Source organism: Rhagoletis zephyria, unplaced genomic scaffold, assembly GCF_001687245.7.
Source record: "Rhagoletis zephyria isolate East Lansing unplaced genomic scaffold, Rhagoletis_zephyria_1.1 Rzeph_scaffold_00784, whole genome shotgun sequence".
Taxonomy (NCBI): domain Eukaryota; kingdom Metazoa; phylum Arthropoda; class Insecta; order Diptera; family Tephritidae; genus Rhagoletis; species Rhagoletis zephyria.
The window spans coordinates 50162-63437 of record NW_016157868.1 but is presented as its reverse complement, the minus strand read 5'-3'; the positions used below and the strand labels follow the sequence as shown (position 1 = coordinate 63437).

Here is a 13276-nt window from a genome sequence, read left to right as displayed (position 1 = left end):
TCCGCGTTACCGACCCATAGTTGCTGTCACTCTCATAGTTACGGATCCATAGCTGCTGTTACTCTCACCTTCACCGACCCTTAAGGTATTGGCCCAATGCACGCTTGCTTTGCTTGCTTGGCTTTGAGAACTGTCAAACAATTTTTAAAATCTACTAAAATGTATGAAAGTTGGCCTAGTGGCAGCTTTACTTCACTTGCTTGAAGCGCTTTAAAGTATCGATTAGCCGAAATCTCTATTTGACAGCGCGCTGTAGGCTTTTGACAACTCTTGACATTTCAATTTTTCGCGTCGATTTTGCTTGTGTGCAGTTTTTATCGCGTTCTTCATCAATTTTAGGTAAAATAATTTATATTAAACAATTATTTGTTGCTAACAACATTATTTTTTCAGATACCTTGCTTTTTATCGTTCCGGCCACCAGATTCGTTGGTTTTCATAAAGTTTCATTTGCCTGTGCCACTTCCACCCGTGTTTATAAGGCGTAATATTCAACTGGAGGTAAAAGAGTTTATATTAAACAATTATTTGTTATTAATAATATTATTTGTTGCTAACAACAATATTTTTTACAGATACCTTACTTTTTTATCGTTCCGGCTGCTGTATTATCCGATTCTTGTGTGTTGGTTGGTATATCGGAAGCTTTAGTGCAAGATGTTCGAAGAAAAACTTATAGCAGAGATTGAAAAACACAACTGCTTGTGGGACAAACGACAGCTTAGTTACCGCGATCGGGTGAAGAAAGATTTGGCTTGGCGAAATGTAGCTGCTGCTGTGGGACATCCTGGTTAGTATAGAGTTTTTCAAACATATAGCAGTTTTGTAATAGGACGAACCAAATTATAACAAATTTGTGACGAATAATTGTGACGAATACTATATTTTTACTTTACAGAGGAAAACTGCCGAAAGCGATGGAAATCGTTAAGAGACCGATATGGAATAGAATTGAAGGTTGATCAACAACCTAGCGGAAGTGCTGCGTCGTTTTTGAAAGACACGGTCACGCCCAGACAGTAAGTGTACTTTACATTTGTACAACAAGTATTTATATTTTAAATTGTAATTTATATGTACATATTTTAAGGACAACAACAAACATCGTCTCCCAAACGCCAGAAGTTCTCGGACAAGAACCAGATATACTGGATACTTCCTTTGGATTCCAAATAGGCGAGAGTGGGAACATTATAATAGAAGAGCAAGAAACCACTGCCCCAACGCCGGCTAAGAGACAAAAGAAAAAAAACGATGAGAACGCCGCCTTTAACGATCTAGTCAACGAAGTAAGTCAGTTTGTGGATAGTAAAAAAAAAACACACAACAATTTCTTGGGTGCGATTGGCGAAGTGTTTGAGAAGGTCCCAGAAGAGAGCCGCCTAGATTTTCAAATGGACGTACTTCAATACGTCTATGCTCAATATAAAAATTATAAAAATTGAATTTACGAAATTTAAAAATTTAAATGACATCCAGTTTGAATTCAATTTTGCGAACTTTATATGTAATCTAATTTAGTATGAAATCTGATTTTGATTTTGCGAATTAAATATGTAATCGAATTTAATATGCAATCTCACAGAAAATGCTTGCTATAATTTCATTGTTTCTAATCAAACACAATTGTACATTTTTTTAAGAAAATATTCAGGATATTATTCCAAACGCGTGGTTTTCGATGCAAGTTTACGAGGCTTACGCGGTTACGAGACATTTAAATAAATAACCTGGATATTTTTTTTATAAAAAATTGTACAATTGTGTTTGATTAGAAACAATGAAATTGTAGCAAGCATTTTCGGTGAGATTGCATATTAAATTCGATTACATATTAAATTAGATTACATATTAAGTTCGCAAAATTGAAATCAAACTGGATGTCATTTAAATTTTTAAATTTCCTAAATTCAATTTTTATAATTTTTACATTGAGCATGTTTCGTTGTGAAAATGCACTGAAATATGTAAATGCAAGATCCTATGGACAAGATCCTGAACAGCCCTATTATTTAAAATACTAAAAAGTAGACTGTTTGTAACAACTTTTGTTTTATAAATAGGCAATACTTAAGTACCTTAAAAAGAAACATATTACTTAAAAGACTAAGAAGTATATTGTTTGTAATTCACTTTTGTTTTATAAATACGCCATATTTACAGTGGTCGAAAAAATTATAGTCGCACCATATTTGACAAGTTTTAACATTTTTTTTTAAATTTTAGTAAATTTTTCATAAAAATATAGTTAATTCTTTAACAAAGCCCGTGTAAAAAATTCCGTTTTATAAAAAAGTCAAAATTAAAAAATAATATGTTAAAACTTGTCAAATATAGTGGGGCTATAATTTGTTTGCCCACTGTATGTACCTTAAAAAGAAACAAAACAATTAAAAGACTGAAAGGTATATTGTTTGTAACCACTATACTGTTTAAAACGGTTTTAACTTAAAAGACTGAATGAAATATATGTTATGTTAACGCCATACTTACCTTGAACAAAAATTAATTTAAAAACCTGAAAGATGTGACGACATTTAAAACATTACCAATAAGTGCCCTCATACTGTGAGTTCAAATTTTTGTTTTCTATCTTAAATAATAAAAACAAAGCATATTCAGTGAGTAGTAATTATTTAAATTTTATTGTTAAAAAGATGTGTCTTCAGAGCATCCCTTAAATCATAATTATTTGAACTGCCTCGGTTCGATGACACCCTACTTATTGAGGGCAATGGAACTACTTCGTTTCGCCATGAGCCAGCGATGGTGGCATCCTCTTCGTAGCGATCAACAAAATCGCTTGCTACATAGTTTGCACACGAAAGCTTAATAAAATTATGCAAGACAATACAAGCTTTCACTATTTGTTCTGCATTTTTCGGGGCCATGCATAGCGTCGTTCTCAATATTCTCCATTTGGCAGTGAGTATTCCAAATGCGTTTTCTATAACTCTTCTTGCACGAGAGAGTCTTTTATTGAAATACTCTTGCTCTTCTGGAATACCTCTACCCGGATATGGTCGCATTAAATAACGCCGTAAGGGAAAAGCAGCATCTCCTACTAAATAATGTGGAAATGGCTCGGTTTCTCCTGGCAGAGGCTGATCATGTGGAAGGCCGAGCCTATCATTTTCAATAGCATCTGCCAGTTTTGAAAAGTGGTAGACACCGCCATCGCTTTGACTTCCATATGCTCCGATGTCAACGCAGGTAAAGGTATAATTGGCATCACATACGGCCAAAAGCACGATACTATAATTGCCTTTGTAATTATAGTACATCGACCCTGAATTCGCTGGACAGGTAATATTAATGTGCTTTCCGTCGATGGAACCAACGCAGTTGGGCATATTCCACAGCGACTTGAACTCATTGGAAATACGTCCCCATTCCGTTTCTGACGGGGTCGCCACATACAGGTCAGCTAACAGATCCCATATGGTCATACATGTCTCCAACGTAATCTTCCTGAAAGTCGTCAGGCCGATCCTGTGAACTATTGTGTGGAATTGCCGAGTGCCACCGTGAGCCAAATATCTGCAACAAAAAAATAAAACCAGATACATATATGGAAAATTATACGTATACTATTAAGTAAAACCGATTTTCTCTTACATCAGGGTTATAAATAGTCTGCAGCGGCTCGATATTGGTGTTCTGATTGAATATTTGGTCAGCGAAGCCTCCAGAAATTCGTGCAGCACATTAAATAACGAAAAGGGCATTCTTAATGTCTTGTTAAACTGCTCCTCATCTGCAGCCAAGTTTCTTAATGAACTTTCAAACAATCCATATTTGTGTCGCTCTAAGTACAATTTCCGAACCCAAAATCGGCGCTTCTGTTTTAATCGCAGTTTTAATTTACGCATTTTCGCTAAAATTAGGAAAATTCTCAAAACTTGTTCAGCATTTCGAGTCAACATTTTGTACTGCCAAATGAAACTTTATGAAAACCAACGAATCTGGTGGCCGGAACGATAAAAAGCAAGGTATCTGAAAAAAAATAATGTTGTTAGCAACAAATAATTGTTTAATATAAACTCTTTTACCTCCAATTGAATATTACGTCTTATAAACACGGGTGGTGAGTGGCGCAGCCAAATGCAGCTTCACCAAAACCGGAACGATAAAAAAGCAAGGTATCTGTAAAAAATAATGTTCTTAGTAACAAATAATTGTTTAATAACATATATTTTAACTAAAATTCACAATTATACTTGCTGGCACAACAAAGAATGGCGGGTATATTTGCGCGCATTGAAAATCAGCTGACTACTATGACAGCGTTCAAAGCTACCATTAGGCCATAAAAGCCTTCAAAGTAAAGCAAAGCAAACTAAAGTAAGCAAAGCAAGCAAAGCAAGCGTGCATTGGGCCAATACCTTTAGCCGCAGTTACTCTCCCTCTCTCTCACTTCTTGGGCGAAAGGTTGCCGGCGCTCTGGCCATATCTCGCCTCGTGTGTGTGAGTGTATTCTACGTATTACACTAACTATTGCATTTAATTGGGCGGGGGTTAGTGGGACCTCCATTGTACCCTGGGTCGGCTGAGCGTACCTCAGCCTTCGACAAATCCCACCTCATACTCGTTAACCGTCAAATTGGTTTTGCTTGTTATTCTCACAACTCGAGGATAGGTTATGATATGATATTTAAATATATTTTAACTTAATATTTTATTAAAAACTACCTTCACAAACCTCTTTTCCTTGCTTGCGTCAATTTTTGTTTACTTTTACACTTGACATTCCTACTCTTCTTCGCAAGTATAATCGATAAAACTGGTTTGGACACCAAAAAGTTATCGGTTTAAACTGAGATTATTTTAAAATTATAATTTTGTTTGGGTAATTTCTTTTCTAATTGCAGATTAGGGAGTTAAGCTCGAAAATGAGGATAATCTTTTTATATGTAAACCTATTATTAGACGGTTCAGTTACATATATACAAAAGTAGGTTAGGCTAGAAATTAAATATTAACTTCACTTAATTTTATTGATTTTGCTGATTTATTTTTTTAATTCATTTTCATTTTTAATTCTTTTAATACATGAAATTATCGGTATGATTGATAAATATGACACTTGTATATACTTGTGATTCAAGGGCGTTAAAATATCTTGAAAACGCCGCATCAATTACTGTTTTTGAGCTTGTAGTTTGAGCATTCTATATTTTTGAGTATTTAGTTTGATAGCTCATTAAATTCTAGGGTAATAATGTGCAAGTTTTAAGTTTGTTACAGCTTGTTTGGTGCTTTTCCGAGCGTGCGTGTCGCAATAGATCAACTCTTCCTGATTTGGCTTTTAATGTGCAATTGCAAACATTGCAATAAGCCCCGTAACCTCAAGTGTTTACACAACCAGCCTTTGAACGCGGGATCCTTAGTCCAAGAATAAAAAAAATATGCGCGTACGCTTGGTTTGCATCATATTTAAGTCATCTGTGACCAAAGAATAAAGTGTGAGCGTAAGTACTTATTCTACAAGCAAATATATACGCTATACATTAAATATATTGTGCATAGAGGAAAATTATTGGAAAGTTAAAAACGTCATTTTTTACACAACAAACGTCCAAACGTAAACAGGAAACAAAAAACGTCCAAAGGACGTTAAAAACATCAACCTGGCGACGCTGGATCCGGTACTCAATGAACTTACAGGTTTTTACACGAACTTGCAGGAAGTTACGGGAAAAATGATCGCGTACTCCAAAATCCTGTAATGAGAGCGATTTTTTGAGAGTTGTGTAGAGAATGAAGATGCAAGATTTTACTCTCACTTCATAGAGTAATCTTGTTGTTTGACATTTTTACTGGATTTTACACGAAAAGTATTGGATCAGAGCTATTATATCATTCATACATATGTATATATAGATATATTCTTATATGTTCATCAGCTATCAACGGACCCAGTTAAAACGATTTCAGTATTATTAAAATTTTTCGCCTTGCCTTTTTATTAATAGTCTACTAAACCTATGCCTAAAACCATGCTATGAATATCAAAACCATTCGCAACAAATGAGCTCATACATTTGAATGTACCCTGTAGTCAAATGAACTAGTTGTAAACTAGCTAACAACTAGTATGAACCGCATGCCCAACTAGTCAGCCAACTATCTTTTTTCTATGCAATCAACTGGTATCTTTAACATGGGGATGTCCTATGAGATGGCAATTGTCAGATTTCGGTCAGAAATATACCAGTCTCATACTAGTTCAAAATAGACAGAAAAATGCTAGGCTAATTATGGACCAAAATCACTACTTTGGGAGTCAAAAAATAAAATAAATTCATGAATATACAATAAAAAAAATACTATATTTTTATCTTTCTTAAAAATATTGAATATGCAAAAGGAAACATTTTAGTTAAAAATAAAATGAATTCTTTTGATCATTTTTGAGGTAACTAAAATAAAAAGAAAAGTTTTCATTAAAATAAATTAAATTCATTAACTTTGCACATTTCAGTCTATTATTTTTAAAAATTTATAAAAGTAATAATTAATGTTTGAAATTTGAGATTTGGATAAGAATAAAATAAATAAATAATTCAAGCAGTTATTAAATATTCTTAATTTTTGTCTATAGTTTGGCTTGTTGATTGGTAATAGAAATTTATCAAATCAAATTTTTTAATCGTGTAAATAAAAAAAGTCAAAGATAATTGAAAATGATTAAAAATAACAAAATAGTGAGTAATTAATGAATTAATTAACATTTTGTTTAAGTAATTAATTATTACTCATTAAAAAGGTGGTAATAACGGTATTTGATCATTGAACGGTTATCCAAAAAAACATGCTTTAATTAAAAATCATTATGATTAATCATTATTTAACAGGACTGGTATAATTGAATACGTATTCGATTTAATGGTTTACAATATACCAAAATAAAAGTTATAATATTTTGTGTACTTTATTGTATTAAATTGTCGAAGTCAAATAAAACGGCATGAATAAATCATTTTGTACTTGGGATAAGTCTGGTCATTTTCGAACTAGTTCGGTCTCTGTCAGGGAATTCTAGTTGTAAACTAGTATTTTTCCTGACTAGTTTTGGATTTCACTGCAGGGTACATACAAACCCAGTAGAAATCGGTTGTATGCATTCATGAAGAATGCTTTCTATATGAGTAAATTAGTGTGAACAATTCATGGATAGTCATGAACTTCCACAAATAAATTCAAATTCTAGCGAACTACAAGCGAACGTACGTTTTTCCTGTTTCAAGTACATTTCTTGATAAATTTGAAGTGGGATTCTCGTAATATTTTCAGTCTTGTACAAAAATTTTAGTGAAGGGACGTGTTGTGCGATTCTATTTTCAGCACTAACGGGCTTTTACAAGATATGCATTTGGATATGTAAATGCTACTTTGTATCAGAAAAGTAACATTTACATATGGGAATACAAATCCTGTAAGAATGCTTTGATACTGTTCCATTGATGCATTTTTGTATGTTTGAAGCATTGAAACAGCCATATGCATACAGCAGTAGTACAAGTGTATGGTTAGAGTACGCATACGCTCTGAGAAACCACGCGTGTTAAATGGAAATGAAGGTTCATTTTACTGGCATGTATACGCAGCAGCATGCTCATGACAACAGCATCAAATTTCAACTGGGATCTTAAGTATGAAACATATGTATAGGTACATAGCCGTATGCATGCGCGGTGTTTGCATAATCGGAAGTAATAATCATATGTACCGCATTTGCTCTTACTCTGCATATGTCTAAGTGTATGCAACCATTTGCAATAGCAAGTCAACACAGGGTGCTTCTAATGAAATTAAAAAATGTCTGCTGCATTACACATGCTGCCCCTTCGAAATTTTCTGCTGGGCTATGCGCTGCAGCTTCGCAAATTTTACCGCTACCGAAACCAAAGATGTATACACATCAAAACAGAAACAAAAGATTTCAATTTATCTAATTGCATTAGAAAGTCAAGTTGAGATCAAGGCCCTCCAAAAGTGTAAAAAAGCATAAATACAGTGACGAAAACATTAAAAGGAACGGGAAATTTTATCCAGTTGTAGGTAATCTATAACTTCTACCGCTTATACTTTTTTGCTTTTTCCATTTTTCCTAAAAAACAAAATCGTGGCACAATCTGCAATACTATTGAAATTAATATTGTTTTGTTTATTATATTTTTCAAGTATAGTTCGTTATCTAACAAAAACTATGCAGGTCGAAATTTCAAAAATTATAAGAAAATAAACACAAACTGCAATAAGACAAAATTTGCTTTATTTCACTTTTAAATGGGAAATAATACCAAATTATGAGCTTTGCTTATTTATACTATTTGGGACAAAAACAGTTTACTGACAGAAGGAAAAAGAACTTTATTTATTCCAAAAATACAATTTAACTAGTATTTTTACTTATGAAAAGTCTAAAAAATATAGGGAAAGCGTCGTCTTTAATAACTGCTCGCCAAATTGGACATAGCGCTTTTGTATGAATTTCGTCTGCATGCTTTTTAATATGTTGAAAATATTGCTGGAAAACCTCAAAATGTTTGCATGAAACTATGGCGCAATAAACAGGTGAAGTAATAAAACACCTTTCTCGCTTTATTCTCCGACATTCGGCTGCCTTATAGTGAAATTTTAAAGGAAATTTTTCAAATAAGGCAGTGACAAAATCTTTCTTCTCGCCCTAATTACTTCACCTGGTATAACTCCACCATGGCATGGAACAAACAAGAGGTCCGTATCCGGACTGTGGATTTTATTTACGAAGACGGAGCGAGCTTGTGGTACGAAATAGTGATGTAAAAATATGTAAAATTTTACCTACTACGTATACCCGGTACAAGCAGGTGGAATGAATGGCTTAATAAATAGGTGAAGTAATAAAACAGCTTCCTCGCTTTATTTTCTGATATTTGGCTGCCTTATTTTCACATTTTATAGGTGAATTTTCAAATAAGGCAGTGTCAAAATCTTTCTTTTCTCTCTAATATTACTTCACCTGGTATAATTCCACGAAGGGTGGGGTGTATGCAATAACACCATACGCAATAACTCCCATTACTTGGACATTAAAAAGCAGTTTCAGAAGTGAACTAGTGTCATTTTATTATTATTATTTTTTCTAAACGGTTACAAAAGTTAAAAGTCTTACTTCAGGATGCTAAATTCGACTAATAAGCTCAAAAAATGTCATAAGTGTAAAGAAATCGGTAATTTCGCGCGAAATTGCCCAGAAAAAAGAGAAACGTGAGCGAGAAAAAAGAGAAGTTCTCTTTGCGTCGAAAATGCAGGTATATGCCAAAGGCGTGAATATGCATGCAAATGCAAAAGAGAATAAATAAAATAAAAAAATACTTTTTAATATACAACGCTTTTATAAATGGACTAAAAAGTAGAAAATAATATTTCTCAGTCCCACAGAATTTGTTTTGATAACTTTTGGTTTTTGAAATTTTAGCAAAAGTACAAATTTGAGATCGATTTTAAGCGGTCGTTATTCATATGCCCACATACATACATATGTTACTTTTCATATCAATTCAAGTGTATTACATGCGCCCCACGCTTTTCATTTTCAATGTCATTAATTGTTTATAATGACTTTTGCTAAAATTTCAAAATCAAAAGTTATCAAAAGAAATTCTGTGGGACTGAGAAATATTATTTTCTACTTTATAGTCCATTTATAAAAGCGTTGTATATTAAAAAGTTTTATTTTATTTTATTTATTTTCTACTTTTTAGTCTTGTCTGTACAAAATTTTGCAATAGATATTAAAATAATTCAACTTGCAGTGAAAGAGAACAGAAGACTATGCAAGCACAATGTTTGCCTTCATTTAGTATAAACTAAACTCCTGCTCAATTCCATTTAAAGGGCCTAACAAGACATCCGATCGCCGCGCAAATACTTTCCCTCCTTTACTCTCATCGTTCGGGTCAAGTGTGAGTAAGCATAAACCAGTTTCTGCAAGCGTACGTAAACTACCGATCAATAGCAAGACGCGTAGAGTATTTACTTTGCCTTCCGCAACTACTGCGAGTAAAACGCAAGAATGATAGAATACAAGATTGCGCCGATTAGAGAGGATTTTTGAGAATAACTTTTGTGTGACGTCACACTGGTGCAATTGCGAGAGAGAAATGCCAAAACGTGAGCGAGAATGGAAGAAGAAGAAAAAATGTTGCAAGGAAAACGTAAACAAGTTGCACAAGTGTGACGTCATGCAAACAACAATTCTGTCAAATTCGTTAAGAGAGGAATAGCGGTCCGAGATCGGCGCAACCTTTGTATTCTCTCAATCGTGAGTAAAACGTATTTGACAGTAGAGTACTCTACTGGTAGTACTTGAGTATTTTCGAAGAAAACATACATTTGTGGCAAGAATGATAGAAGAATTTTCTGGATCGTGCATTATACGTATGTGCATAGAAACGTATGTGCATAGATACATATATAAGTGTCCGCATATATTCAGGGCTATCACAAAATCCATCGTAGCTTCGATTTTCGTGAAATCTACCAAAGTGCTATCACAGAATCCGAATGGCAACGAACGTAAATTCGAAATTCGTAGAGAGCCTTCATTGAATCCGTTCGTAATGAAGATTCGTACAGATAATCTACGACGAGATCTTAAAATAGTGGAAGAAAGCTGCATTATTTTTAATATTAAATATTTATTATACTCCAAATTTGTTATAGTTTGATATAATTCCGTATATTTGTGTAAACGTAGACGTAAAATACCAATGCTATACATACATACATATGTACATACACGCATTCATCTGCTAGACGCTATTTAATGATTTAATATTTTGCATGAATCGAGGAAATAATAGTTTAGCAACAATTTATTAGGAAATAAACCTAATTACTTTATATCATAAAAATTTATTTAAAAAAAAAAAATTCTATTTAAAATAATAAAATCTAAGCTAAAAATAAACTAAAAAAACCCAGTGCGTGTAGTCCCTACGCGCGGAAGAAGTGAAACTTAATAGAGGAATTTCAGAAAAGAAAGAAATGTGTGATATACATACACATGTACAGATTTTCTAATACACTAAATACATATTTATTTAAATTTTTTTAACGAGCTTTAATTTTGTATTTTTTATAACCAATTGCTAAGTTTAATTATTATTTTTGGCTGAGAAAACATGCATATCTACAATATTAACCAGTAGATTGTGGTAACTAAAGTAAGATATAAAAAGTTTTATTTCAACATTATTAATATTTCTAGAAAAACTGCATCAATTGTAGTCGCTAATTTGGTTGTTGGAACATATCTACCAATAACCATTTCCAATGAAAAGTTTTCTTTCACAAATTTTGTCAGTTCATCATACATGTTTTCGGCCAGCGAAAAGTTTACGTTGAAATCTCCTGCGAGAATTACAGGTCGATCATAACAGTCTACTTATTAACCGACTTCCAAAAAAGGAGGAGGTTATCAGTTCGTCGGAATATTTTTTTGTTTTTTTTATGTATGTTACCGCATAACTTTGGACCACGTGAACCGATTTCGATAGTTCTTTTTGCATCGGAAAGGTGGTGTCTCAGAGGTGGTCCCATAATAATCTGGTTCAGATCTGATCAGCGGATCATGAGATATATATATATATATATATTTTTTTATATGAGAGTTGAAGTCGGTTTTGTTTTTGCTAAAAATTACTTTTTATATTCATCTTCATCTTCATGATCATCTTCATCTTCATCTTCATCTTCATCTTCATCTTCATCTTCATCTTCACCTTCATCTTCATCTCCATCTTCATCTTCATCTCCATCTTCATCTTCATCTTCATCTTCATTCTTCATTTCATCTTCATCTTCATCTTCATCTTCATTTTCATTTTCATCTTGATCTTGATTTGATCTTGATCTTGATCTTGATCTTGATCTTGATCTTGATCTTGATCTTGATCTTGATCTTGATCTTGATCTTGATCTTGATCTTGATCTTGATATTGATCTTGATCTTGATCTTGATCTTGATCTTGATCTTGATCTTGATCTTGATCTTGATCTTGATCTTGATCTTGATCTTGATCTTGATCTTGATCTTGATCTTGATCTTGATCTTTGATCTTGATCTTGATCTTGATCTTGATCTTGATTGATCTTGATCTTGATCTTGATCTTGATCTTCATCTTCATCTTCAACTTTTTAAACAGGTGGTCACCGTCTTCAAGCACCTCAAAAATATTTTAATTCTGTTTCGTTAAGCCCTTTCATTTCACGCTTACTATATAGTATTTTATGCATAAGACTATTTTATAAATTAACTAAATTTGACGTTTGAAACAGGTGGCAACCCTCCTACATGTAGCTAAAAAATACAGTTCGTTCGAAACCATTTCTTTTGATAAATAATCTGAATTTGGTTTTCGTATATATGGCAACCCTTTAAACACCTAAAACTATATTGCACATCTACAGATCAAGCTCTTTCATTTGACACCTCATTTTTGAAAATCGAACGAACGATATAGATTTTATGATTTGGTGTTAAATATTTAACGCAACCCTCTGCGGCAGAGAAATTTTTAATTCGTTTATCTAACATGTGGCAACTCCTTTCCTGGAACTAAAGCTATGTTGCACACCCGAAGGACAAGGCCTTTCATGTGACACCTCATTTTTAAAAATCGAACGAACGATACAGATTTTATGGCTTGGTGTTAAATATTTAACGCAACCATCTCCGAACTCGATTAAGAAGTTTCACTTCAAAAAAATATTTATTAAAAAAATATACAAAAATTAAATAAAAAAATCTCCACTGCCCCACGACTCGGACTCGAACTCGGCTCTCTCAATTGGTAGTCTAGTGCTTTGCACACTCGGCCATTGCGCCTGATTGGGCAGCGTGAGCAAAATGACATACATAAATGTCTGTTGTTTCCTTTGCACTAACTGATTTCGAATCAGCATTCGAAGCTGGCAACGGTATTTTCGAGTTCACTCGGATTCAGTGATAGCAATTTTTTCATATTCGTAGCGGGCATTTGAATTCGTAGATTTTCTACGATGGATTCCGTGATAGCTCTGAATATCTGCTGCATCGTAGAATAACTGTGGAAGAACCGCATAAGCGAAATGGCCCTGTACAATGCACCAACTGCCAGGAGTATGGTCATACTAGGTCTTACTGCACACTTCGCTCAGTGTGCGCAGCTTGTGGAGAGTTACATGTCTCTGCCACTTGCACATCAAACAAAGAAGACCCGCGTGCAAAAAAATGTGGTAACT

General features: G+C 33.6%; 2 protein-coding genes across 8 annotated transcripts; one reads left to right on the top strand and one right to left on the bottom strand.

The window, feature by feature from the left end:
- The first annotated feature begins 413 nt into the window (after positions 1 to 413).
- LOC108361524 (uncharacterized) lies at positions 414 to 3554 on the top strand. Of its 5 annotated transcripts, none has more exons than XR_001847315.1 (6): positions 414 to 501; positions 576 to 790; positions 899 to 1019; positions 1091 to 1289; positions 2658 to 3213; positions 3280 to 3554. XR_001847315.1 is itself a non-coding variant. In XM_017614157.1 (5 exons), the coding sequence occupies exons 2-5, from the start codon at positions 658 to 660 to the stop codon at positions 2679 to 2681; spliced, it is 477 nt and encodes a 158-aa protein (XP_017469646.1). In that variant the 5' UTR covers positions 414 to 501; positions 576 to 657; the 3' UTR covers positions 2682 to 3554. The 5 variants fall into 5 exon arrangements, 2 of the variants coding, with proteins under 2 accessions (XP_017469646.1, XP_017469644.1); XR_001847314.1 differs by having other exon boundaries at positions 2658 to 3219; XR_001847313.1 differs by having other exon boundaries at positions 2658 to 3344; positions 3423 to 3554.
- Positions 2260 to 7114, bottom strand: LOC108361523 (uncharacterized). Of its 3 annotated transcripts, none has more exons than XM_017614153.1 (3): positions 7104 to 7114; positions 3619 to 4146; positions 2260 to 3540 (listed from the first exon to the last, which is right to left on the bottom strand). In XM_017614153.1, exons 2-3 carry the CDS (start codon positions 3924 to 3926, stop codon positions 2637 to 2639), a joined length of 1212 nt encoding a protein of 403 aa, XP_017469642.1. In that variant the 5' UTR covers positions 3927 to 4146; positions 7104 to 7114; the 3' UTR covers positions 2260 to 2636. The 3 variants fall into 3 exon arrangements, with proteins under 3 accessions (XP_017469642.1, XP_017469641.1, XP_017469643.1); XM_017614152.1 differs by lacking the exon at positions 7104 to 7114 and adding an exon at positions 4213 to 4379; XM_017614154.1 differs by lacking the exon at positions 7104 to 7114 and having other exon boundaries at positions 3619 to 3996; positions 4053 to 4204.
- Between the last annotated feature and the right edge of the window lie 6162 nt (positions 7115 to 13276).

Excerpts from the sequence above, each read along its gene's own strand:
- LOC108361524 (XM_017614155.1), top strand. The coding sequence starts at position 658 with ATGTTCGAAGAAAAACTTATAGCAGAGATTGAAAAACACAACTGCTTG. Across the intron at positions 791-898 it reads TGCTGCTGTGGGACATCCTG|AGGAAAACTGCCGAAAGCGA; the intron begins GTTAGTATAGAG and ends TTTACTTTACAG. Across the intron at positions 1,020-1,090 it reads GACACGGTCACGCCCAGACA|GACAACAACAAACATCGTCT; the intron begins GTAAGTGTACTT and ends ACATATTTTAAG.
- LOC108361523 (XM_017614153.1), bottom strand. The coding sequence starts at position 3,926 with ATGTTGACTCGAAATGCTGAACAAGTTTTGAGAATTTTCCTAATTTTA. Across the intron at positions 3,541-3,618 it reads AGACTATTTATAACCCTGAT|ATATTTGGCTCACGGTGGCA; the intron begins GTAAGAGAAAAT and ends TTTTTGTTGCAG.